The sequence below is a fragment of the Ambystoma mexicanum genome, chromosome 10 (genome assembly GCF_040938575.1).
Source record: "Ambystoma mexicanum isolate Mex_15411 chromosome 10, UKY_AmexF1_1, whole genome shotgun sequence".
NCBI classification, from domain to species: domain Eukaryota; kingdom Metazoa; phylum Chordata; class Amphibia; order Caudata; family Ambystomatidae; genus Ambystoma; species Ambystoma mexicanum.
In genome coordinates, this window is record NC_090932.1 from 318,809,236 (window position 1) to 318,832,789 (window position 23,554).

The 23,554-nt window shown below is 43.7% G+C and overlaps 1 protein-coding gene across 1 annotated transcript in view; it reads left to right on the forward strand.

Annotated features, from left to right (window-relative positions):
* The window catches only part of LOC138493169 (disintegrin and metalloproteinase domain-containing protein 9-like), a 4,098,706-nt gene that overhangs the window by 467,047 nt on the left and 3,608,105 nt on the right, over positions 1 to 23,554 (forward strand). The window contains exon 4 of the mRNA XM_069620352.1: positions 5,963 to 6,041. Coding sequence (XP_069476453.1) covers positions 5,963 to 6,041 — 79 coding nt within the window. The remainder of the gene's footprint in view (positions 1 to 5,962; positions 6,042 to 23,554) is intronic.

Sequence of the window (23,554 nt, forward strand, 5' to 3'; positions counted from 1 at the left end):
GGCTGCTTGCAGTGCACATCCCGGGCCGGTTGAATGTCACCGCAGATGCCCTCAGCCGGCGGACAGTGGTCAGCTACGAGTGGGAGTTGAAGGCGGAGATCCTCTCGTGGATTTTCTCGCGTTGGGGCACATCGCAGGTGGACCTCTTCGCCACAGCGGTAAACAAGAAGCTTTCTCAGTATGCCTCCAGGGGGGGGCTGGGAGCCTCCTCTCTGGGGGACGCACTTGAGATTCCATGGCACAACATGAGAGCTTACGCCTTCCCGCCTCTTCCCCTAGTTCATCGAGCAATTTGGAAGTTGAAGAGCTCTGTCAACTGTTCTCTTCTACTGATAGCTCCGTGGTGGCCGGCCAGGTTTTGGTTCTCAGAACTTCAACACCTGTCGGTGTGATCGCCGATCAGGTTACCAGTAACTCCCGATCTTCTTCACCAATGGGAACAGCAGATGTGGCACCCCTCCCCACAATCGCTCAGCTTGGCGGCATGGTGCCTGAGTTCAAGTCTCTAGAGCATTTGGGTTTGTCTGCGGATAACATGCACATTATCCAGGCAGCCAGGAAACCCTCAACCAGATCCCAATACAAGAGTAAATGGCTCAGGTTCTGTCATTGGTGTTTGGAGAAAGAATTGGACCCGATGGTGGCGACGATTGACACGGTGCTGTCCTTCGTATCCTCCCAGGAAGAATCAGGGGTTCATGTTCTGTCTTGCAGGACTTATCTCTCAGTGATTCCGCTTACCTCTCTACAGACCGGTGTTCTTATTCCTCAACCAACCCGGTGGTGAAGAGGCATTTTGCTGGCTTGACACGCATCTACCCTCCGGTTCGTAGTCTGCACCGCCTTGGGACCTAAATGTAGTCCTGACGGCGCTGTGCCATAAACCTTTTGAGCCAATGGCTACGGTTGACCTCAAGTACGTGTCCTGGAAAGTGTCCTTTCTGGCAGCCGTTACGTCAGCGAGGAGAGTGAGTGAGTGAGTGAGCTCCAGGCATTGTCGGTGGAGCATCCTTTCTTGGTCTTTCACAAGGACAAGGTAGTCCTTCGGACGAACCCAGCTTTCCTACCAAAGGTAGTGACCGAATTCCATCTGAATCAGTCGATTTCCCTTCCGGTCTATTTTCCGAACCCTGCCTCGGAGGCGGAAAGGGTTCTACACTGCCTGGATGTCCGAAGAGCTCTCAAGTTCTACCTGGATAGGACTTCTGAGCTTCGGAGCTCTTCCCAACTGTTTGTGACCTTCGGTAAACCTCAGGGCAGGCCGGCGTCTAAGGCATCCATTTCCAGATGGATTGCCGCCTGTATCACGGAATCTTTCACCATCCAAAAGCTGAAACCTCCTAAAGGTATCCATGCACACCAGGTAGGAGGCAAGGCAGCCGCGGTTGCTTTTCAGAAGTACGTTCCCTGGGAGTCCATCGCTAAAGCGGCTACTTGGGCCTCCCCATCTGCTTTCTGTAAGCATTACTGCCTCGATATGAGCTCTAGAGCTGACGCTCAGTTCGGCCAGGCTGTGCTGAAGAACATGTTTCAGTAAGGGGTATTTCCATCCACCCATAGTTCCTGTAAGGTGTGCTTGGGAATCTCCCATAAGTATGGAGGAAAGGGGATGGGACGTAGGAGTATTACCAGGTTACTCACTGTAGTGACCACCTTACTCCATAGTCCCCTTTCCTCCATACGCCCGCCCGCCGTCCCCTCTAATAAGGCTCCTCTGTTATTGCTAATGGGTGTTGACCCTGCGATAGAAAAGGACTGATGGGCGATCCGCGGGGCGGAGCCAAGGTGGGCGGGGTTACGGCCGCGTGCCGGGCCCCGCGCAGGAAAGAGAGGAGGGACACATTTTTGAAAAAAATTTGAATGCTTTTTACAAAGTGCTCTGGTCCCGTCCCACAGGACGGAGAGATGTCCCATAAGTATGGAGGAAAGGGGTCTATGAACTAGGAGTAAGGCGGTCACTACGGTGAGTAACCTGGTAATTCTCACCACACAAATGTGCTTTCATTGAACAGTACTACAGTGGTACATCCCCTAACTCTCCAGCAGAGATCAACTCATCCATTTGAGCCCTCACATATCCCAGCACTACCCAGTAACCTGTGGAGTTCCCAGAGCCTCCATCCTGTCCCCGGTCATCTTCAACATCTACATACACCTCTAGGGAAGCTCCTTGTCAACACAAATGCCAAGATGCACTAATATGTAGATAACAAGCAGGTTTATATAAAGGTCAATTGCCTTGATGGCATCCATCAAGTCAAGCGCTGTCTGACACTCATCCAAGTCTGAATGTCAAGGACCTACCTAAAGCTGAATCTGATAAAGGCTGAATACACTTTCCAAAGAAACCCCACCAAGCATGTCCAAGTCCAGACATGAAGCTCGACAGATTCACTCCTCAACTGTCCTTCAGTGCGAAATCTCCACTTTGAACTCGACTACGAAATTTCATTGAAAGCACACATCCCTAAGAAGAACCAAACAGCCTGGTACCAGCTTTCGCCCCTCTGTCAAGCCTTTCACCCTCGCCCAATGCAGGGTACAAAACTTCATGTTGCAAGCTACTATCCAGCCATAAAAAAGTGACTTCCCACCTCACTTCTAAACCTACACACAGCACACCATTTCTTGCTTGCCAAGAGTCAAATATCACTTACCAATAGCTCATGGCGAGTGCGAATTTTGCACCCTGCCCTATGTTTCGCAACAGTTGTCCAAGCCCTCATCATCTATAATCTCCCATGCAGCAACCCTCATTACAAGGCTAAGAACATTTGATCACATAATGCCCATCTTTAAGGAACTGAACTGGCTACCCTTTCAGCAACACATTATGTTCTAGAAAGCCTGCATCACCTACAAAACAGTAGTATTCAAAACACCACTCCACCTGGCTGAGAAACTCACTATTTATTTTGAACAACACTCCATCAGAGGTCCCAACATCGCCAGACTGAAAACAAACAGCTACAAATTGGAAACGTATTGAACATAAGCCTTTTCATGCAACTCTCTCTGGAAAAAGTTATACAAGCCCTCTCCATATTACATTCAGGAAGGCCATGTAGACCCTACTCTTCAAATAATAGCTTACCAATCATTGTTCACTCCTCTCTACCGTACTCATCCTCTGGAGTACCCATTCGAACTACATCTGCTCGTGTCAGACCGTAGCAGTAACCCCCTTGGCGCGTCCCCTCTGTACAGAGCTTTGTTTTTCTCTTGCTAGGTTTGCTGTTTAATGATTCCTTACATATTGTGACAAAGTCCCCAGTCTAACTGGAGATATCTAGTAGGGTCACCAAAGTGGCCAGGTACATCCCTAAACTTGCAGATTGTGGACCCCAGGGCATTATGGGGAGGATACGCTAGTCACCCCCTCAAGTCCCTGTCATTTCGCAGGGAATTGTGACATGTAAACGGCTGGGAACACTGCAGGCCAAATTGCACTTATAGGGCCAGTTCCTTTAAGAGAAAAAAGTGGTAAGCATCAAGCAACTCGTGAAGTGTATAAATACCATTTTACACTGCAATAGGGATTCCCACCAACTTCAGACACTTTCTGAGAATTTCTGCATGGCTCATGAATTGATCCTGTGGAAGCTCACTAAGGTGCTGACATGGCCCACAGTGACTGGTCCGCAAGTAAACAAGTCCTGCTCATAACGCATTAATTTTCCACCAATGCATCTCATCCTTGCTCACACTGGAAAACCATGCAAGCCGTAAAATTGTTTTTCTATGATGACCTACAGTACATAATCCCGCAAACTGCAAGCTTGGACTTCAGGGTGACCACGGGCAAACAGCAACCACATTTAACAGAAGTTTGCATTTCAAGATGGTGGACCAGCCTTTAAAGGTCTGGTCCAGGTACCAGAAAAAAAATCAATCACAGCTCCTCTGATATTTACCTCCACAGGTGCTGTCCTTAACTAAAAGCCTGGACAAGGAGCTTAGGTTATCCAGTTGTATAAGCCCTAAACCCCATTCAGATAATGTGGGTGTTTGGAGAAGGAGGTTGTGGCAGGTAATAGGAGCAAGATGGCGAATCATTAAGGAGGCAGTGCGAGTTTGGAGGGTGAAGATGAGACAGAGTATAGGGGGTCATTAAGTAGAGGGGCAGAAGGAAGATCAAGAGGAGGTGAAGATTAGGTGGCCGTTGGTGGGGAAGATCAGTAGGAGAGTTGTGGTGAAGATGAAGATGAGGTTTGGTGGTGGAGAACAAAAGGAAGTTTAAGACGAGGAACAGGTGGCAGTTGATGGGGAAGGTAGAGTGAATATTGGTGGTGATTAAGAGGAGATGGAATGGGAACATCTGGAATCACAAGATGGGGAGGGCGGAGGTCTAGCAAGAGGTTTGCTATCCACTTTAGAAATTAACAAGAGGGCACATTTGGTCCAAGGTAGGGGGTAGGCAAAATCAGGACCAGACAGACGGAGATGATCAGGCCCTCTCGACCACAGCATAAATAATGGGGAAGGGTAACCTACTTGATAGGAGCCTCAAAGAGAAGCTGCAACTTTGCCTATAACTCCTGGAAATCACAGAGCAACATCATTAGGTGGCCAAGAAAAACCAAAGTACTTTGGGTCAGAACTTTGGTGAAGCAGGTTTTAGGCAACCCTTTAAACCTGAGGGCACGACGTGGGAACCCTTTTAAACCTAGCACAGTGGATACAGAATGGAGACGCTGGGGAAGCTCTGTTTGATTTCCTCATTACAGGAGACTCAAGTACTTGGAGGAGCAGAACTACTGTGCATTTGAACTGGCAGTTGGGATTTAACTCTGGTATATTTTCTGAACATTTTGTGGCAGTTGGGATTTAACCCTGTTATTTTTGAACATTGCTGGGATCAAACCCTGTTATTACGACTTTAAGGATTAAAAAGACTGGGAACTAGAGTGCGCGCCTGACCTTTTCTTTTTTACTTAATGTTGCAGGAAGCCCGGGTCCTGGAGGCAGCAGCACCGGGGGTTGTCATGCCCTCACTTTGAAGAGCCATAATCATGGTTTTTCCCCCTCCCCCAATTTTGGGTAAGATGTGTTTGTTTGGAGGGGAGTTAGTTCCTGGTCTCCTGAACAAAACATTGTGCCATCACTACAAAGACCAGAATTCCTTGAGACTGTAATTAAACAAGCAATTGGCAACAGCTGAATATAAACACAGCCTCCCTGATGAGAGCTGGAGACTCGAAAGTACTTGGAGGAGCAGAACTACTGTGCATTTGAACTGGCAGTTGGGATTTAACCCTGGTATATTTTCTGAACATTTTGTGGCAGTTGGGATTGAACCCTGTTATTTTTTAACATTGCTGGGATCAAACCCTGTTATTACTACTTTAAGGATTAAAAAGACTGGGAACTAAAGTGCGCGCCTGACCTTTTCTTTTTTACTTTCCTCATTACATGTTTGCTGGTCTGGCAAACTGTAATAACGTTTCAGCCACTTAATCTGCCGGAATTACCAGCAGATTCCAAGTGGCGGAAATGCTGGCAAATCCCCATTCCATGGAGTCCCATAGGACTCCATCAGGGGATTTGCTGGTATTACCATCACCAGTATTACGGGACTGTAATACCGGCAGTTCTTTGCTGCTAGGGTGGTGGATATACCTCCATCTCAGAGCTGGAGGTAAATCCACCACCCTACCGTCAAACTTAGAGTGTGTCTGTGCAGTCATGTGCCATTATGCGGTAATACCGGCATGTTATTACCGCACCAGCAACCTCATAATGTTTGAAAGAACCTCTGATGATAACAATAAAACCCAGATAAAAGCAAACATTCGGTTCCATGTCTTTTGTGTGTTCCAATCGTGCTAGTGAGAAGGCATACAGACATTTGTAGAGCATAGATGAAATAACTTCTAGAAAATTTAATTATTGCATGTACTCATTTTCCTTTTAAAACTGTTCTTGTACTTAACTCACTTACCTTTTTTGCTTTGTATTATAGAATAGTCATATCCTCAGCATTTTCCGTTTATACATACCGGGACAGGAGAACACCAGTATTTCAAGTGTCTTATATTAAGGTACAGTTCTCAATATTTTAAATAAATGGCAGTTTTTATTAATTTTATTAATCGAAACAAGTTGACACTGCATCAGATCTGTAAACCTGAGTAGGGCACACAATGTTTTTCTTTTTTATTAGTATAATACAGCCATAATTTTTCTGGATTGTTATATATTTACATATACTGCTGGTGAAATAGTGAACAGTAGAATGTATCACACAAATTAAAGTATAAGAAGATTGCATATAGAAATCAACATAATATCAGATTACTAATCGAAAAGATGTGGTCAAAAAGTATCAGAAATGATTATCTATTCAACAGAATCTCAATATCATACCACTATCTTGTCATATGATAGATTCGATTTAAGTAATTTCCCCCCATACAGTTGCTCCACATTTTATTGCTGTGAGCTATCAAGTCCTCATAATTCCCATATACTTGTAAATGCTTTCTGTTTAATGGGATTAGTCCATGGCATACAGTCATTAAATGGCACGTAATTCAGTTTTAAATACCAACAGCTGTTTATTAGGGATCATCAGTGCATTATTGTCCTGACAGCCTTGTGTTTGGAGTGCTTGGCCATGTTTTCACAACACCAAGAAAGTTATATACTGCAATGATCATCCCTAATAACAGTGAAATCGGGTTTGTAGTTGTCCTGAGAGCCTTGCAAACGTCTGTCTTTGGGTGATTAAGCTATGTATGAAATAGCACTGCACTCATAGACAAAGACAAATACCTGGAGAAAAAGGTTTCCATTTGACTTAATTTGCACACCCTCAATGCCTTGCTGTTGTGGCACAGAACTGGAGGTGAACTTCCAGCGATTGCTACTAGGTGACATGGTGGAAGGTGTGACTTGGCTCAAATGAACACGCACGCACGCACGCACGCACGCACACACACACACACACACACACACACACACACACACACACACACACACGGGGCATACTGAGTTTGCACAATTAACTTTATTTTAATAAAATTTGCATCACACACCAAAAGGTAAAAACCATAGTTCACCAATCTAGACAGAGCAGATGGCTAACTCACCCATCCGGGTGGAAAATGCCACAAGTTCCGCTTGAGACTCGAGCTTCCTCAGGCAAGTTCAATCCACATTTGTTTCTCTCTCTGTGCATTTTAAACCATTGATTTGAATGGGGAGCTCCGCCCAGTGCATCCCGTATATCACGTGATAACGTAGCTCTGATACATAATAAAGTATCTGAGTAAAACAGGGCCACCTTGTTTCACATGCTAATTAAATCCATAGATCTATAAAAGTTCTTAATGTGCTGGAAGTAATATACGGGTAAATGCCCGCAAAGGGATGCACACGCTTTGCCCGCCATTCTCTCCAAACAGAAACAGTAATTTGAACAAAATAACAGAGTATTTGCGCAAGTGTGCTAGTGATTAAAACATGTTATTACGTCTAGGAAACAATTCCTATCGCAACAACAGAACTACCCAGAGGGTCTGAACGTAGCAAAGAGAGCAGTGCAGCAGTATTCGTAAAATATCAATACAGTCTGATGTTGACCATAGTGCACTATGGTCCTGCACTATTCCAACACACCACTGGGGTTGCCAAATCGAAAGCAAAATGAGGAGACAATGCTCACTAGACAGTTAATACGTGCAATAATCCTATAAGGATACATATATGTGGTAATAAATATGCCAATGCTTCACAGACAGTGGGCCTCATTACGAGTTTGGCGGTAGCCATGCCCTACTGCCAAACTCGTGAAATTACCGGCAATAGCAATTACTGGACCGGCAATGGGCAATTACTGGGGTATGCAGACCCCGGCGGACCCGATAATTACCCAGGGGTGCCGTTACCCATGCCCTATAGGGCTCAATGCGACTGGGGAGGTTGGATGCACCTGCACCATTAATGAATGGTGCCAGTGCATCCATCGAGTTGTGCTTGCGGGTGCCGGTCTGCCCGCCAAGTCAGACCTGGTGGGCACAAAGGCACCCGTCAGCAAAACTCGTAGTTTGCCGGACCAGTAACAACGGTGGCGATAGGCTACCGGCACCATTGTTACCGGACCGGCAAACTCGTAATGAGCCACATTATACCTAGAGTCTGTTACTCTGCAACAATATAGGTAAGAGTGTACCTTATCCATGTTTCGTAGTTGACTCAAATAAACAGCATATGCATATATCATATTGCATAAATATTCGTGCAAAAATGCAAGTTGTCAATCACATCAGATATAATCTATCCTAGTTGGGTAGATGTTCAGATGTCTAGAGTGGTAAAGTGCAAGTGCATGTACCATTCTATAAAGCTGCTATACAATTAGAACAACATTAGATGTAAAATAAAAAACATTTTACACAACTCCAATAGAATTAAAGTGCATATGCATGCATCATAAAGTGGCAATGCCTCGTTATTAACTTTGATAAAGTGCAAGTGCATATACCCTTCCGGAAATTCATAATGAAAATTGACATATTGTCTATTTACACCATAGGAAGAGATCTCTACTAGACAAACACTTCAAGTCAAAAATAATTCAGTGATACAAAACCAAGTAAAGTGCAAAGGCAAATATCATTGATACAAGTACTGCGCAAATAAGCAATGATGGTGAACATTTTCACAGTTGTAGTCGGGATAAAGTGCATGTGCCTATATCACATCCCCAAAAAATGATGCTTGCGATATGTAAATATCACCAATGACTGAATTCGAACAAGCAGGAACATAGAGAGATTAAGGGTTAATCCCTGTGCAAAGTCACATATCCTAAATCAATTCAAATTGACAAGGATGGGTAGAGAAACCAAATAACAAGAAGGGAAGAATAAAAGGAGGAAATATAAAATGACAACAATCTATTAATCTACTGGATTATCAAAATAATCTGGATACCATTTTGTATTTATTTATTTATTTTATTAATATAGCGCACCAAACCCTTAGGTATCTGGGCGCATTTATTGTAGTTGCATATGTTACACATTTACAAAATCGAGTTTACATTTACAGCACATTTACATCATATTTACAGATAGTTGAGGTAATACATGAATTACATCGAATTAGGTAGGTACAAAGAAGGGAATAGGTATGGGCTGTAGAGCTTGTTAAGGCTCTTGCAGGGTGAGCCACATTTTAAATGTTTTCCTAAAGTTGAAATAGGATGGTTCTGCTCTAAGGGCTGCAGGCAATGTATTCCACATTTTTGCTGCTAAAACCTGGAAGCTGCTGCCTCCTGCCTTCTGAAGCTTAAACCTAGGGGTCTTAAGGCAGTGTAGTTGCGAGGATCTGGTAGGTCGGTCTGAGAGGTGTTGTGAGAATTTTTTTCACTCAGGTACTTGGGTGCTAGGTTAGATAGGCATTTGAAGGTAAGTGATAAGGTTTTGAACACGATTCTTTGATTGACTGATAGCCAGTGTACACCGCGTCTCAGCCCCCGATATATGGTGGGATCTGAGGACATTCATCACCGATCTAAGCGCATTGTTTTGGAGTATTTGCAACTTTTGCACTGATTAGTTACTAGGTAGAGGGCATTACAGTAGTCTAATTTGGATAAGACTAGTGCCCTGGCCAGAGAGATGCAGTTGGCCATGGACAAAAATGGTCTGCAAGCGTTAATTAATTTGCACGTGTATGCTGTGGTAGAGGCAGTCGCATTGATTTGTCTCGTGACAAATATATCAGTATATCAGATAGTGAGGGGGTCAAGGTAATAAATGTCTTTAGTAATGTGAGGGTTTCTGTCAATCTGAAAGACCAATGCGTCTTTCAGATTGAAAGGTACTATGCTAGTTTCAAATGAGGCATTAATTAATGAAGTGATAAACGGTGCAAGCTCCTTTGTTGTCTCTTTAATCGTGGCTGGGCAAATGTCGCCCTGACATCTATATGGTTTCAAGTTCATAATGATTTCCTTGACGTCCTTAGTGGAGAGAGGCGAGAACTTGAACAGACTGTGATGGTCTAGTGGAGGTGCTGGATTCGAGAGTTGGGCTGTGTTGGGGATGAGGCTGACTTTTTTGGTCTCTATTATGCTTGTAATAGCTCAATTTTGTTTAATAATTCTTTCTGAATATTAGTACACCATGCAGCGTCTTTAGTGCAGGTCATAGGTGGTGGAGTAGGGGATTCCAGCTCTCTGAGGATACTAAATCATTCTTTGGTGCTAGATTTAGCTTTTATGATTCTGTCGTTATAGATGTCACTTTTAGTCTGGTGGATTGCAGTTTTGTAGATAGAAGAGGCTATTAGGAAATTGTCCTTATTATATGCTGAGGGAAGGCTTTTCCATAAGGTTTCAGCAGTTCTTTTGTTTTTGCGCACAGTTCTAAGCTGCGAGGTGAATCATGTGTTTAAGTGGGAGCGAGGTTTTGCTTTCCGCATAGAATTAATGGCGTTACGTGTTATGTCATTATGCAGGTCTACTAAAGTGGTTGGGTCATTGTTAGGGATAGTTGGGTTGATAATAGGTTGTAGAAGAGGGAGTAGTTTTTGTGCTCTTATGTTACTCATATTCCTAGTGAATCTAGGGGGTGCAACAGGTGTACAGTGGCTGGAGTGATTATTGTCCTGTATAGTAAATAAAATAATATGGTGGTCAGCCCAAGCACAAGGTGAGTTAGAGAGAATGTTGGTGTCACAATTGATGTCTGTGATCCAATCTAGTGTTCTCCCTTTGTTGTGGATAGGCAGAGAGATACAATGTGTGAAGCCAACATCGACAGATTTCACAGATAGACATCCTTGAGACCGACAAGGATAGCATACAGAAACTACCTCTCCGTCCCCAACTACAAACGCTCTACCATAGGAAGTAACAGCTTCCCAGTGAAAGCGGCTAGAATGTGGAACTCCCTACCACCCACTCTTAGAATGGACTTACCCTACCAAAATTTCTGTTCCAAGATAATGTCTTGGCTGAAGACAGCCGTTGTCTAAACATACTGAGCCATGATCTGCGTCTCCCTTTTGCCACTTGGACTTACCGTACACACAACTGTTTACTGTATATATGTATATACTCCTTGCTTTTCCTTAATTATTACTGTGTATATGCCATGGACATACCGTACACACAATTGTTAACTGTATATATGTATATACTCCCGCTTTTCTTCATTATTACTGTGTATATGCCATGTATATATTTCACTGTCTGCAACTAAGCTTCGCAAATCCTTGTATCGGCTGCGCCTTGTTACCCTAGGGTATTCTGGCGCATTACAAATAATAAACAAACAAACAAACTTCTGTTATACTGTTTGCGACAGATATTGTATTATCGTCTTTGGGGTCGTGTAGTCCTAAGTTGAGGTCTCCTAGCAGCATGACTTGTGACCCTAGTTTGGTGTTTGCTGTAAGAAGTAGGGTTGTGTCTTGCTCGAAGGAGGATAGTGGTCCTGGTGGTCTATACATAAGGTGGATAGTTGTGGTTCGCGAAGGCACGGTAGGTAGCTTGATGTATAAAAGTCCTCCTACGGGGAATGTTTGGCTTGGTATAAGGCCTGAGGCCTATTGAAGTTTTTGCAATAAAAGCGACGCTGCTGCCTTTGGAAGAGACTCTATCTTGTCTAATGATGGTGTATTCATCTGGAATAGCGATTGAAAGTAGCGACCATGATGCCGTGTGTAGCCAACTTTCCGTTATGGCTAGGAAGTCAAGGTCGTTATTGGTTATGAGGTCAGTAATATCTAGTGCGTGCGCTGTTAAAGATCTGGCATTTATGAGCCCCCCCCTTGATAAGTAAAGTGGTGCTATTAGAGTCCTTTGTGGTCGCAAGTGTGTTTTTACATAAGATGGAGACATTAATGACTTTACTATTGGTAAAATTGGCTTCTTTCGTACTTGTTGGCGAAGATTTGATATTAGTTTTCTTTTTGTCCTTAATTTGTATGGGGTTGGCTGTTGTGAATCTAGAGCCTAGTCTAGAGTTCCTAATTTTGGTAGGGCAAGGTTGGTAGGGAGTGGGTCTAGTGGCATAGAGCTTAATCCATTGGGCTGGTATGAGTGGCTGGGCGTTATTTGGCATGGTTATGGCTGTGCTATTAGGTTTGGTTACATTCTGGTGTAGAGGCGGTGGAAATGTGGTTGGATTAATGCTGTCCAACTATGGTAGTCTTGCGGCCATAGATAGGGTGATGCTATGTGTCCTCGATGCAGCATGATGGGCTATAGAGTGTGACTGGGAGTCATTGCTATTGCCATTAGCAGGGGTGACTAAGGCATGAAATGCCATTGTGAGTAGCAATAGAGGGGTAAGGCTGTTTAGGATGCTCGTGATGATTAATGTAAGATGGTACATAACTAGGATAATAGGCAGTAAAACAAGCTGTGTCCCGTGATATCGGGCTACAGTAGGAGCGTGAGATTCTGGTGCTATGTGGGCTAAGAGGGAGCACTTTGTTAGGCTATAATGTCAGGCAGTTATGAGATACAGAATATATTGTCAACTGCTACAAGATACATAAAGGCGATGTACTTTGCGCTCAGGAATCAGCATTGGGGCACACATAAATCAAGACAAGCTATGACCCGTGATATCGGGCTACAATAGGAACGTAAGATTCTGGTGCTACACTTTGTTAGGCTATAATGTCAGGAAGTTAAGAAGTACAGAATATATTGGCAAGCTGCTATAAAATACATAGAGGCGATATGCATTACGTTCAAGAATCAGCAATTGGGGCGCACATAAATCATATAAAGAACAATTAATGATAAGCAGTCGTAATAGGAGTAGCAGCTATAGTTAATACACTGTATACTTTGGGAATAGCCAGCAGCAATGATGAGCGAGAAAATAACATACCAACAGGTACGCGCATTTGCAAAGTATCGATGGATCAGCGGATAGAGATCGCATGAATTAGGTAACAATCTGCATAGAAGCAAAGTATGTGTGTTGTTAGTGATCGTTAGGGTAATAGCGGTTTACACTGACCAGCATGTAGGTTAGTATATGGCCTGATAGATCCATTAATAAATGGTGGTGCAAGTGCTGGCATGCATGAAGAGCTAGTACCAACAGGGCTGGGCCGGACATGTGACCCGCTAGAGTATGTTAGTATGGCGGCAGCATGGTGGCCACAGTATGACTGGCGAATATAATAATCAAGTATCTGTCAATTATATCCTTGGTACAAACTGTTGATTTAATGCTACTTGAATCGAGTTACAGAGATTAATTGATAACAGGCTACAGCTATTGTAGTCTGGCACACAGGTAGGCAATAGGGTATGTGCCGATAAACAGTAGTGGCGCGCTCGATTCGAGGTGTAAACATACATATGTATACATATGTACGGGCATATTCCAGTTAAGACGTGTCATGAATTACATTCAGTTGAAAGCGAGTTAGATTTCCAGGGCCTCGCAAGCAGTGTGCCAGATGCAGGTGTTTACCGCAGTGATGACAGTACATGTTGGCTGCTCAAGTTCTGGTTCCAGGGTGGTCATAGTTGTGGTTGAGATTTCCGGGTAGTCACATGGCATAGTATATAGATGCTAGTATGATGGCCGTGGGGTGTATTTCAAACAAAACAGGGATGGTGACTATTCTTTTGAATACACCTCAGAAAACTGGGGCGGTGTCCGCTATGTTAGCTTTCAGTAACAGTATCACACAAAACACAAGGACATGTGGGGCTATTATTCTGTCATACCAATGTGTACCCTAACACTTGCCCTGAACTGAAGAACACCCTCTCCCTAGGTGATGTAAACAGACCCTAGGAAGCACTGTGGCATCGCCTATCTAAAAGGGATAGGTGAGAGGGAAACTTACCCTATTACTACAATGGATGCCATTCAAGGCAAGGTGATATAAAAATGTTAACCGTTACGAAGCAGTATTATTTTGTATACTGCCTATCTCAATTGATCAGGCAGTTCACGTGGGACTGTTTGTCGAAAAAGACAACAATTTATTTGCCCTCCGTGAAGTATGCTCGTATCACTCAAGAGTATAGTAAAAAACTATAGAAATTAGGAAAACAAGATATGTATATAAAGATGAGCATGGTGTTCCCAACTGAGGGACCATCTAGTGCGGAGGCGAAAGATAACTCTTGCTATATCTGCTATTTTCAGTTAGTATCTAATTCAAAGAACAGGATATACTATCTTGTATATAAAACCACAAACCCCCTATTTTTTGTTTTATAGGAGGTGTTGACCCATCAGAAAAGACAAAGCAACTTCTGTAGGGGAAGATCAAAAATCCAGGGTGACTCCTCTGGGGGTAAGTGGGATGGGTATCAATAATTTTATATGCAACATTTGCAATTAACTATAAAGGGCCCGATGGGCATTTAAACAGGTAGCCTCCTCCCACCCTAGGGAAGGTGGAGACTGGAGAGAATGAGCTTAGGTTTTGTTGTCCAGTGAAGGACGTGGGGGATTAGTGTGGGCCTTCAGTTGCCAGATATAAACAGGCCATGTACAATACCGTTCCTAATGGCATTAACTTTTCAAAAGTCCCTAACTATATTTCAGTGAGGGATTCACAGCAGTTCAATTTACCTGTTCTTCACACTTGAGAGGGATATTAAAGCAGCTGCATGTCAAGCTGCCTCAATGGTGTGATTCTCGGGTCTTAGTTCCAGTATATGCATAATGAATAAATCCTTTGCGCTACAGGAGACACAGAAAGGATATATTCAAAACATATGGGCTTAGGAGTCTCAGTATCAGATGTGTCATCATCCAATTATTCATTGTTTACCTGTGGATGTGGGCTTCTAATGATAGTTCAGTAGTTGCTCTCAGTGTGGATTCTCATGTTTTTTCAATCTTTTCTCTATCATCCGCTTCAGACGTTCACAGAGACTTCACACAGAGTGATACTACAAAAGAATGTTGTAATGGTGTAAATAGTGTAAATATATGATGCCTCTGCAGTGTAAATTACACCAAAGGTGCTAGCACCAACAATCAAGGATTATATATACCTGCGTTACATGGGTATATGCAAGGGCATCCTGGCGCACTGTATAGGTTTTTCCCAATATGGTGTATCTATTCTGACCATATTTACAGGGTGCACATAGTCTCTTGGAGATTAATTACTCTATTCAACCATGTAAACAGTGCATGGATTGGTTGGCAGACTCTGCTGATATTATATACGGAAGTAGCCCAGTATAAGCAAGGCATTGGTGCTTGGTGTATGTACTACTGGTAATTGATAACATAGAAATCACGGTCCTGCTGCGCGCAACAAACTTACATAATTGTTCCCCGTTCTAAAGTGGGATGGACTTACTTGTTTCCCTTCCGCGGCTTCTCATTGAGCGGGCAGCGAGGCTCCTACCGTGGAATCTTGCGCTGCTCTTAGCGATGTGAAAGAGCCAGCTCTGGTGTGCCGTATAATATCCTCGTTCGGCATGGTCACATGATCGCGGCTCGCCTCACGTGTAGAAGTCGCCATCTTACTATAGGCTTACATTATGTGCTAAGACTCAACAGTGTTCAGGTGAGGCACAGCCGAAAAGGGCCGTGCCAATGACCGTCCTGATCTACTACAGGTATCCCGTATGGTATTCAAGCCTGTATGCCATGTGGTCACGCGATCAAAAACCTGTCACGCGTCACGTGTTGGGTCTGCCTTCTTGTGATTGGCATAATGCTATCTGTTGGCATGTGCCATGTTGGAGCTGGCTAATGGTAAATATTGAGAGAATAAGTCTCTGGCCCTGCTATATACCACATGGGTAAATGATATTGTGTTTTACATACCTCCACATCCGGAGGGTAAATGATTTTCTGGGTGCATCGGGAACTACATATATTTGCAAGATGTAGACTCAGTACTGTAACATCCCGAATTTAATGGGATGTCTGATCAGGATGTCTGTAGACCGTCAAAGTACTTCTTACAAATGTCTCAGTGCTTATGCTTACGCCTAGTGTTGGATATCGGCGGCCACAGTTCCTTATTTCATTATTGCAAGACTGTTCCAATGGATCTCCTCGTTCAGACCGTCATTAACAGTGCCAAGACGGAAGATCCAGTGCTGTTCTTTTTTCAACAATATGTCATGAAAGTTAACCCCTCATCACGGGGGGATAATGTTTTCCAGAATGGCCCACCTAAAGTCATCCCCTGAGTGTTTCTTTGCTGTAAAACGGGAGACCACTGGTGCAGTTAGTTTGTTAGTGCTAATGCATGACTTGTGTTCTACAAGTTGTGTTTTTACACTGCGTGTGGTCATCCCAATGTATCTTAGGTCACAGGGGCATGTGATCAAGTAAATAACCCCTTTGCTGTTACAATTAGTTAATCATCTCTGTTTCCATGGTGTTTTCCACCCTATGTCTATAATTTTGCTTCTTCCAGTTGTTTGCACATCGTGCATGAACCACAGGGTGAGTGGCCACTTGGTGCTGTTGTGTCCTAGATTGTATTTTGTTCAGGAGTCTCCTTTGGCTCTTCAAGGGTATATACCAGTCTGTCCCTGATGTTCCTCCTGCGTTTGATGGTGAAAACAGGTTCCGCCAGTTCACAACTGCTTGTGTTTATGATGGCCCACAGTTTTTTGATTTCCCGTTTTAGGTTGTTAAAAATCGGTGAGTAGCTAAGGACGGCTGTGATGGTATCTCGTGCAGGGGTTTTCACATGTTGTTGCAGTGTGATATTGCGTGGGATATTCGTCTCTCTTTTTCGTGTATCCCTTATGATTTTCCTGGGGTACCCTCTCTGGATAAGTTGACTTTGTAGTTCCTCTGATTGTTGATTGAAATCTCCAATTTTTGTGCAGGTACGTCTGTACCGGAGAAACTGGCTGAAAGGCAAATTGTCGCGTAAAGCATGTGGTTGATAACTCGTGTATTTCAATAGTGCATTTCGGTCAGTCAATTTCCTATATATTTTTGAGATTAATCTGCCTTCATGTGCGAATATGTGAAGGTCTAGGAAATGAGTTTTGATTTTGTCATAATCGATGGTGAATTTCAGAAAGGTACTACATTCGTTAAGCCACCGATGGAATGTCAATAGATCATCCTTGCTGCCTTCGAAGATCATAAAGATGTCGTCAATGTATTGTCGCCACATCATGATCATCTTTAGGTATGGGTTAGTTGCACAATAGATGTTTTCCTTTTCAAAGTGGTCAACATATAGGTTAGCAAGGCTTGGCGCAAAGGTAGTGCCCATGGCCGTGCCTGAGATCTGTTGGTAGAATTGATTTTTAACCAAGAAAAAGTTTTTTGTTAAGGCAAGTTCAGTGAGTGCCGTGATAAAGTTCCCATGGCCAGTCCTTATATTTGGATTGAGTGCGAGGTGTCGTCTAACCTTTTCCACAGTTTCCATCTGAGGGATATTCGTATAGAGGGACTCAATGTCCATTGTCAGCAGCCATTGCGTTTTGGCATCAAATTGCAGAGTGTTCACTAGAGTGAGCATGGCTGTTGAATCCTTCACAAAAGATTGCATTTTCGGTATATCGCCACGTAGAAATGTATCCATGTATTGCGAAAGGGGTTCTAAGATGGAGAGGATCCCTGATAGTATAGGTCTGCCTGGTATTGGAAACACACCTTTATGCACTTTCGGTAGTGCATAAAATGCTGGTGTACTAGGATGGATGGGTGTGAGAAACGTTGCTTCTTGATCGTTGATCATGTCTTCCATCAGGGCTTCCTCAATCAATGGTACGATAAGCCCGGGTATGATTGGTGTAGGATCAGCTGGTAATTTTCGGTAGCTCATTTCATCCAATAGGAGGGTAGTTACCATTTGGTCATAGTTGTCTCGGTCCATAATTACGGTGGCTCCACCTTTATCAGCAAGTTTTATGATTATATCTTCATTACCAGCTAGATCGTCCAATGCTTGTAGTTCATGCTTGATACAGTTGTTATTAATGAATGGTAGATCATTCTCCAATTCTTTTAGTTTTTTTTAGTAATGCTTGTTCAAAAGTTGTTGATTCGTTGTGTTACTCACTGGTGGTGGTATACATTTCGACAGTGGACGTAGATCATTGTCATTGGGATTTGGTTCTTTAGTTTTATCCATGAAGAATTGTTTCAATCTGACCTTTCGCATTATCTGCATGATTTTGATCCTCGTTTGAAAGGGATCATAACGTGCCGTAGATGAGAATGACAATCCCTTTTGTAAAACATGTTCCTCTGATGTTGTTAGGTAGTGTTTGGAAAAGTTAATTATCAGGGAAAGGTTGGCTGTGGGGTGAAACCATGAACGATCCGCGTTCCTAGCGCTCAGCGTACAGCGTCTCGCACAGGCTCAGGCAGGGCCTTATAAAACAGGCCTTCTAAAAATAAGGGCCGGCTTCCACCTCCGGTGAGGGCGGTTTGTTGATGTAGGTGCAGGCGTCCAATCAACAGGGAATAGAGGATCTCTAGGAAGCTGGAGATAATACAGTGGCCATTTTCGAATGTGGCTGTGGTCACAACAAGCTAGGAAACACAGATTTTAAAGTGCTCGAGTTCGGCAGAGTGAGACGAACGAGAAATCCTTAGAGTGCAGGGTTGGTACTCAGTTCATAGTAGGAATTATGAAGGTGCAGAGGTTAGAGTTGGGCACATCAGTATTATTCCGTCTCACCAGTTGATGCTGGTGAAATCCTCCTGATTCAAAAGCTTCTCTTGTTGCGGATGTCGTGGGTGAGGGAGAGAGGGCTTCTGTCCTCTCACGGCGTTGCTGACGACTGGGACATAATTTCACATTCCAGGTCTCTGAAAAGCAGTCAATTAACCAGATCTAAGGCACATCTCATCAAGACAGCATGCATCTCAAGTGCAAGAAACGGATAGAATGGTTATAATAATAATAGACCCATGGACATAGAATCACTGATTCAGGAAAACCTACATTTCAGAATCAATATTTAAACCCTGCTGCTTCAAAGTATCAAATGTACAAATTAGTTGGGCTTCTAGTTGCTGCAATTTCAATTCTCTCCTTGCCCAGCCTCTTATGTTTTGGTATATGGGCCAGGCCTAGGAACGACATCTCTTTCATGTTACCATTATGCCTTTTCAAGAAATATACCGTTAAGGGGTATGTAAGATCTCCATTTTTTGCAGCTCTGTAATGTTGCAGAATCAGCATCTTCAATTGACCTATTGTGGAGCCTATGTAGTGTAGGCCACAACCACATGTAATGGCATACACCACAAATTTAGTCAAACATGTGATTCTACGTTTGTATGTCCATGTTTTTCCATTTGAACTCACAAACGTTTTTTAGAAATGAAATCACACATTTTGCAGTTAAAACATTTCTTAAACCCAACACTGTGGTTCTTGGCCATAGGATCACCATCCATTTCAGTGCTATTATGACCATACTGGGAAGAAAGATATTCTTTAAGGTAGGTGCTTTGCAAAATGTAACACTCAGCATCGAGCCCAAAACTTTTATAGATCTGTATCTGTCATAAGCACCTTCCAGTGTTTGTGCATGATAGATTTAATTTAACATGCTTGATGATTAAAACCAGTAATAAATCTAATGGTATTCTCAGTTGGTTTAACCCTGGGTTTGAACATATCTGTTCTCGTATGCTGTACTGCCTTACCATAACACTCTGCCACTGTGTTTTTGGCGTAGCCTCTGTTTACAGATATGTGTCCGATATGTTTTGCTTCTGTTTGGAAATCAATATCCCTACTATATATACGTTTAGCTCTCAGAAATTCACCATAGGGTATTGATTTCTTAAGTGCAGTCGGGTGGTGGCTTTTCGCATGTAGGGTGGAGTTGGAGCTTGTAGCTTTTCTATATAGGCTGGATATGAGCATATTATGAAATTTGACGTCCAAGAATATCAACTCTGTTTTGCTTATTGTGATGGCTAGCTCAGGATTGAGCATATTATTATTAAGAATGTTAATATACCCAAATAGCTCAGCTTCTATTCCATCCCATATGATGAACAGATCATCTATAAACCGATGCCACATTATTATATGTTGGGTAAATGGCTCCAACTCCTCTCTCCATGCCATGCTACTTTTGTTTCCCACCAACCCATGTATAAATTAGCATACGTGGGTGCCATGCATGACCCTATGGCTGTATCTTGGGTTTGTTTGTAGATGTCATTCTCATATAGAAAATAGTTGTGCTCTAAACTAAATTTTAACATTTGTAAAAACATACCATTGTGTTGTCGATAGCTTACTGATCTACCTTCTAAATAGTAATGACAAGCATTAAGACCATGTTGATGCTTGATGGATGTACAGAGGGAAACCACGTCCAACGAAATCAGAAAATAATGGGATTCCCAATTGACCTCACTTAGTTTTGTTAAAAGACCTATTTGACTGTGCTTTGCCCAAAATTGTTACTGAGTTTGCACGCATCAACCTGTTTAGTTTGGGGTCAGCACACAACATTGGCCCCAACAATGGCAAACCAGGTGGAAGCAAAGAGAAGAGCAGTAGCGCTAGTCCTTTTTGATCAGCACAAAGTGGTGGCTGCCATTACAACAGATAGCAGCTTACCAGCCAGCCTCACGCTACAGAAAAAACTGGACAAGTTGGAGAGAATAAAAAAGGAAATTTCGAAGTGGTGGAACGCAATGACGCTTCAGACTTATCTGGAAGTACAACACATTCCTAGAGGACTTGCCTGCGCACGAGTTGTGGTGAGAAGATGAATTATGGAATGGATATTGCCGGAGTTTGAGCTAGATGGGAAGGAGGCGCCAGGGGATGTACACCTGGGATATATTTTTCACAATCACTCAGCACCCCGACGGCACCAGACATCTGCACCTCCCGTTCCTCAAGGAACACTTCAGGGCTTGCAGGCAGCCGTGCTTGTAGCTCCATTATAACGTTAGCAGAACTCATCACTGACAAGGTCAGCGACAAGGAGGTAAGAGCCTCATTTGTCGAGTCATTATACGCATGTTGGTCCTGTTTACCTGTTCTGAGCGCTGCAGAGTTTATGTGCTTTGCTAATGGGGGAGAGTTCCAATGTGTGTGAGACGTGCTAGTAGATGTGAGAAGCACTGCAGGGTCGATAAGGCACATCTCACTTAAGGGGTCAGACACCGAACAGTCATTCAAGTTCTCCGACACACAAAATAGTCTTACTTGGGTTCTGGTCGATGTGGACGTTTGTAGTGCACCAGGCCTTGAGAGCAGGCGAGCTTGACTTCTGGTGCGCTGAGCAGGCAAGTTCTAGTCCATACTTGCTGGTTTGTAGAATACTGCTGTCATCGAGCTCACAGGTTGCACGGACAGCGCAGGCAGCCACTCTTTCGCAACTTCTCTGGGAAATTCGGGAAGCTCAGGCTGCAAGAACTGCATGACTGCTACTCTTCGCTACTCCACGCCGCTCCGCGGGGAGAAGAGTTTTTGTGCAAATGCTCCACCTCCAATAGTAAACACCAAAAGCAGATTGCAATCAAAGAGAGCCTCAAGGCAGGACTGCTACTCTTCGCTATTCTGCGCCGCTCCACGACTCTCCGCGCTGCTCTGCGCTGGGGAAGAGTTTTTGTGCAAATTCTCCTCCTTCAATAGTAAACACCAAAAGCAGAGTGCAATCAAAGAGAGCCTCCAGGCAGGACTGCTACTCTTCGCTACTCCGCACCGCTCTGCGGTGCGGAAGAGTTTTTGTGCAAATGCTCCGCCTCCAATAGTAAACACCAAAAGCAGACTGCAATCATAGAGAGCCTCCAGGTTTTAGGGAGAATTCTCATTTCTGTGCTAATTCCCTTCAACTTTAGAGACCCCAGCTCTTTTACTGGACTTTAGGACTTTTTAATTTTAACCCTGGAGAGAGTGAGGCCTTTTTCTCACTCTCTTTTGTATTTTGATCTGATTTGGATTATGTGTTTCCTTTGCTTTTGTAGTCTGACAAACTCCATAGGCATCTACTTTTTGTATGTGCAGTGTCACAGAGAAATCCTTTAGATTTCTCCTAATGTTTAGATACCTTTTCTTGGGTGAACTACAGTTCCAAGAATAGTAAAGTGAAATTGACTTTACTTACCTTTTCTCTTTGTAGGTCCAGCACACCCCATTTTATGGGGAGTGCTGGTGGGTTACCTAGTAGCCCCTTTCCTACTTACTCCTGTAACATTTTTGATGTTACCCTCACTACTTTAAATAGCTGGTGGCAGTGGCTTAATTTTCCTACCATTGAGCTTTTCTACTGCAGGCTGAATCCTCAGCTGCAGTATAGCACCCATGGGTGACCATTGTGTCAAAATGGCCCCGCCTCTTGTTCCTGTGTGTCTGGCAGGGCAGGAAGTGAGGCAGGTCCCCGAAAACTCCCCTATCCTTAGTCTCCAGGGAAACCTGAATGCACCCAGTCCTGATTTACTGGCTGGCCTTGCAGGACAGCCACCATGCAGTGTGTGTGACAACTAGGCTGTGCATGAATGGGAGAAACCTGCTTAAAAGGTGATGGTTTTGGGACTGAAGACCGAGTCGACCACTGGGAAGAACAACCCGACGAAGAAACCGTGAACAACGCTTGCTGCATCCTCATGGACTTTTAAACTTCCCGGTGAAGCCATGCTACTGTGCTGAAGCTCCTTTTTCTACTCGACAGGAGAAGCTCCGAAAGGATGACTTCTTCCCTTTGGCTAGTGGGACCAACTAACCCAGAGACAAACTCTGCTGGAACACCTTCCCCAACTGGCTGTACTTCTTTGCTGCTGTAGGAACTGAGTGCCAGGGATAGAGTAATCCGTAGTCGAGTGCAATGTCTGTCAGCCGGTCAGAAGCTCCAGGAGTCTCCTCAGGACCCTTCAGAAGCAGGACGACCAGAGCTCGAGTCACCTCACCAGAGTGCAGGACTCAAGGAATGATAGAAGCCCAACCGGAGTCCAAGATTGCAGTCCTGCTATTTACAGAGTGCTGATACCGCCAAGTGCCGCTGATCCGAAAAGAGTCTGTAGCTGCCCCGGCCATCGAAATGCTGCTGCACGAGTCCCCAGATGTCCTCCCTCTTGTCCCCGCGACTGAGGCCCAGCAACACAGGATCTACGTTGCTGTAACCAGACAGGAGCCAGCTGGACCCTCTTCTTCTAACCAAAGGTACTGTTCTGACTTGGGGTACTTACCTCCGTCTCTGTAGCTTGCTCTTTGTTAGGCAGAATCACATGCAGTACCCTTTGGGAACACTACATGCAATTAAGACTACAAGTGCAAGCACAATTTCACCTTTGTTACAAGCCTGTAGTACACAGTAAAGTGGTAGTGATGGCTGAGCAGCCAGACTTATCTCAAGAGTTTAAGTGAGCAGTAGAACACGTTACACAAAGGACCAACCAATACAATGATTCAAACAAACACCTATTCAAGGTTTCTTGGTAAAAGAATATACATTTATTTACTCAGTCTGTTAGAAAACATTACACTAGCATAAGCAGCTCATTATCACACACTAATAAACCACAGACATTCAATCGGTAAGTAAATGAACAAGTTTAGCTCCCCTGAAGTGGGAGCAAAATGGCACTTCAGATACTTATTAAAGGGGTAAAAAGACATGGTTATAAGAATAGACAGC